We start from the raw sequence: 4,325 nt of genomic DNA on the forward strand, positions 1-4,325 counted from the left end.
GAACCCCCCCCCCCCCCCCCCCCCCCCATTGCCCTGGGATCTTACTAGTATATTTATATATGAGTTGTGTGTGTGTACAAGGACAAATCTTTGCATAACCATGAATTTTTAGATCCTTTAAATACATCCACACCAGGAATAAATATATTCTCATAGCATAATGATTTTTTTTTAAAACGCTGGATAAATATGTTATTACAAACTATGAGAAATGTTCAAACGATTCTACATTTGACAAATCTACCTTACAACTGATAATTCTACATGCCTTATGAGGATTCCCGTCTGACTGCACCACCCCGAACAGTTCTATGAGATACGATGCTCTTTCCACCATGCTAAAGATCTCTTATAAATTTTTTCTATTTACTGCATAATACCGTCTTCTCTAGAACTCAAAATCCAAACGTCATAATGTAGAAGCATTAATGAACTTTTAGTTACAGTAGTGCACCCGGGGGAGAGGGAGAGGTTCCGCTGCCATTATAATTACGAAATTGCTTAGAGAAACTTTTAAATTAAGTTAAAAGGTTTATTTTCGAGTTATTTGTGTTTTTTACTGGCTTAAGCTGAGAAGCCCCTCCTCTCTCTGTCTCTCTCTCTGTCTCTCTCTCTCTATCAATCCTCTCCCTTCTCTCTAGAATTTCTACGTTTGCTTTGCTGGTTTACCGACTCCGGCTGCTCCCTTAGAGCCGGAGTCGGGTCTTTGCCTTTTGATTTTTTTTGTGTTTTGGTTCGATTCTCTAGGGAAATCCTATGATTTTCTCTTGTTCTTCTCATCGGGTGGAATAATCAATATTCTGTTCTTGTACTTTCCAAAGGGATCAAGAGGTTTTAGTTGATCTTGCTAAGTGTGAATCGATATTTGATTCTTGATCTACCTAGTTGAAGCGGGTGGGGTTTTATTAACCCTCAGATCTGTTTTTGTCATAGAAACCTGGTGTTGAATCGTTTGAATGATTTTCATGTTGGCTTTGAGCTTTCTTTAGCTCACATATGGTCTCAATCTTTGACCTTCTCTGTCTCTCGAGCAAGGTTGAACTTGTTTGTGAGTTGTCTCGTTCCTTGTCATTTCCTTTAAGATCTGATCGAGATCTTCTCTTCCGTCAATCTTCAAATGGCGTTCCTTCTCTGTCTCCGCCATTCTTGTCGATTGACTTATGAACTTAAATTGTTCTGTCTCCTGGAAGATGAAGCTTTGTTCTCAAATTGCTGAGTTATTCACTAAAGGAGGAGTCACAAGCCGAAGGTTTTATCCATGGTTGATTACCTTGCCTTGTCTCGTTCAAAGGGGCTTCAAGGAAGTCTACATGCTTTGTTATTTTCATTTTGTTTGGGTTTCTTTTGATCTGGTTATCGTTCTTCTAGTTTAGATTTTTTAATTTAAAGGTTCTTTGTCGGTTGTTTTGTTTTCTCCTTGTCTCTCATGTGTGGGCTGTTGTCTCCGGGAACCTGTGTTTGGTTCGTCGGCTCTCTCTTCCGGGTTTCGTATTAAACGCTGTACTTTGTAATTGATATTGGCTTGAATATAAATACTTTAGTGTTAAAAAAAGCTGAGAAGCCTATAGCCTCAATTATTTTAGCTTAAAAGGCATGCTTTTTTAGAGAGAATTGGCAAAATGAGATACATTTAATTTCCAATTTTTCCAATTAAGAATTTTTCTTGACATTTTGACCATATTGGACATGTCTTGCCTTTTATAAGAATAGTTTTAAAAAATTTAAAACTACAAAAATATGATCTAGTGAGAGTAATTACGTAAAAAATAATTTCTTATATATTTCTTAAAAATTGCACATCCTCTTTTCGTTTTATTAACTTCTTTTCCATGTTTTACTCTTTGAAAGGGAGAAAATGGTGGCTGCTCTTCTGTCTGCCGGGGCAAGGCCTAACTTGGTGACAGACCCGACTAAGGAATACCTCGGCGGCTGCACAGCGGCTGATATTGCACAGCAGAAAGGTTACGAGGGTTTAGCAGCTTTTCTTGCAGAGAAATGTCTTGTAGCACAGTTCAGAGACATGAAAATGGCTGGAAACATCAGTGGTAACCTTGAGGGCGTCAAAGCAGAGACGTCAACAAACCCGGGGCATTCAAATGAAGAGGAGCAGAGCCTGAAGGACACTCTGGCGGCATACAGAACCGCTGCAGAGGCGGCTGCACGGATCCAGGGGGCGTTCAGAGAGCACGAGCTCAAAGTCAGGTCAAAGGCGGTGCGGTTTGCTAGCAAAGAAGAAGAGGCCAAAAACATAATAGCCGCTATGAAGATTCAGCATGCGTTTCGAAATTACGAGACTCGTAGGAAGATTGCAGCCGCTGCTCGGATTCAGTACATGTTCCAAACATGGAAAATGAGGCGGGAGTTTTTGAACATGCGGAAAAAGGCAATTAAGATCCAGGTAAAAAAAGATTATGTTGCCATCAAACTCTGCAAGACTGCTCTTTGGTGCTTTAGAATATACTAAAGATGATTTTGTTTTATGGTGGTGCAGGCTGTGTTTAGGGGGTTCCAAGTAAGAAGACAGTACCAGAAGATAACATGGTCGGTGGGAGTTCTTGAGAAGGCGATTCTGAGGTGGAGACTCAAGAGAAGAGGATTCAGAGGGCTTCAGGTTAGCCAACCTGAGGAGAAGGAAGGCACTGAAGCGGTGGAGGATTTCTACAAGACAAGCCAGAAACAAGCAGAGGATCGGCTAGAGAGATTGGTGGTTTGGTTGCAGGTCATGTTCCGGTCCAAGAAGGCTCAGCAAGATTACAGAAGGATGAAACTGGTCATGAAGAAGCTCATGTGAAATTACTTTTGTTTCTTTCTATTTTCTTAACTCACTACATATCATCTATTTCAAAAACATGACACAATTTCACTTTTAAATAATGTGTAACATGTGACACAGCTGGGTATGATGTGATGCAAGAGCTTGATCAGATGGCATGGAGAGCTGAATTTCATAGTAAGGAGAAGTGTTGTGGTACTATTAGTAAATATGTGTAAATGACAAGGGGTAATTTCGTCTTTTTGAAGCTGTTTTCAGAAAAGAAGTTTCAACGGTATCATGGTAAGATCAATCCTGGAGGTGGGAGATTTTGCTTAGAGATGTCTTGTCATAAGTCTTTGTTTGGTAGACGGTGTTAGTTTTTGTAATGCGTTATGTGACTTATATGTTCAATAACAATATATAAGATATAATAAGAAGACAAAGAAAAAAGCAAAATACGTGAAATCCAGAGTATACAACTGCACATCGTCTTCCACAAAACTTTTGTTACAGGCTGATCTCGAATTCTTGGTGCTTACACCTTGTGCCGATGTTGAGTTGGACTTCGAGATGAAATAAATAGGAGTTCCTTGCTTCTAATCGAGATTTGATTTCTATAGATTAGAGAACGAAAATGTAGATTCTTGTATTTTTTACCTTGCCTGCTCTAATCAGTTTGCAACAACTCAAGACAGCGTTCTATGTCCATGAACTGAAGTCTTAGCGCATTTTAAGTGGGAGATTCTTCCCAAATTACTCCACCAAAAGATATATTAAAAAAATTAAAAGTATGAAAGAAAAAGTAAAATTGTAGAGAAACTTAGTACTTTAATCTATTATGGAACAAAAGGATGAAAAAAATATGGCACCATCTAAAATAATCTCCCATAGGATAAGGAAGTGGTTAATGACAATTTGCCCCATTAATGAAATCAATATGAACCCTTAGATCAAAATTTTATGGGATATAACTTGAGCCGTCGGATCATTAGAAGAAAATGGATCAATATTTAGAAGAATGCCATTAATGAAACTCTTCCTTAAGCCGTCGGATTTTCTGTCTTTGTTTTAATCTTGGCCTTCAGATCTCACATCCAAACTCTTCTCTCTCGCCTGGGTCCCACAGATGCATTAATCCTTTTTCTTCTTCTTCATTTCTCCTACAACCATACTCAACTACCACGGAAATTCATTCTCCTCACCAACAAAAGCTTTCTTCTTCAACTTTTCATCCACAAACCTTCACCTCTGTTTCTTGGGGATTTTCGACAGGTTAGGACGCCGTGAAACAGGTCATGTACGTCGTCCTTAGTTCTGAAATCGGTTGATAAGTGTAAACTCTCTCCTTCTCTCTCTCTTCTGTTTCTCTCTCTCTCTCTCTCTTTATTGTTGTTTGTTTCGGTTTAGTCATATAAACTGTGTGTTAACCATATGAGTCAGATTATAAAGTTTAATATAATTTGGTTAAAGTATGAAGCATGATATTGTAGAATAAATCATTTTTGTCTATGGTACAATAGGTACAACTAGGTACAACTCTAGTAAAATGGAAAGTAGTAAAACTGGCAGA

At 38.6% G+C, this 4,325-nt stretch overlaps 1 protein-coding gene across 1 annotated transcript in view; it reads left to right on the forward strand.

Annotated features, from left to right (window-relative positions):
* Window positions 1–3,090, forward strand: part of LOC106311457 (calmodulin-binding transcription activator 5) — a 24,240-nt gene extending 21,150 nt beyond the window's left edge. Inside the window, exon 13 of the mRNA XM_013748646.1 lies at window positions 2,894–3,090. Coding sequence (XP_013604100.1) covers window positions 2,894–2,908 — 15 coding nt within the window. The 3' untranslated portion in view covers window positions 2,909–3,090. The remainder of the gene's footprint in view (window positions 1–2,893) is intronic.
* Window positions 3,091–4,325: the final 1,235 nt, after the last annotated feature.

This window comes from Brassica oleracea, chromosome C8 (assembly GCF_000695525.1).
Source record: "Brassica oleracea var. oleracea cultivar TO1000 chromosome C8, BOL, whole genome shotgun sequence".
Taxonomy (NCBI): Eukaryota; Viridiplantae; Streptophyta; class Magnoliopsida; order Brassicales; family Brassicaceae; genus Brassica; species Brassica oleracea.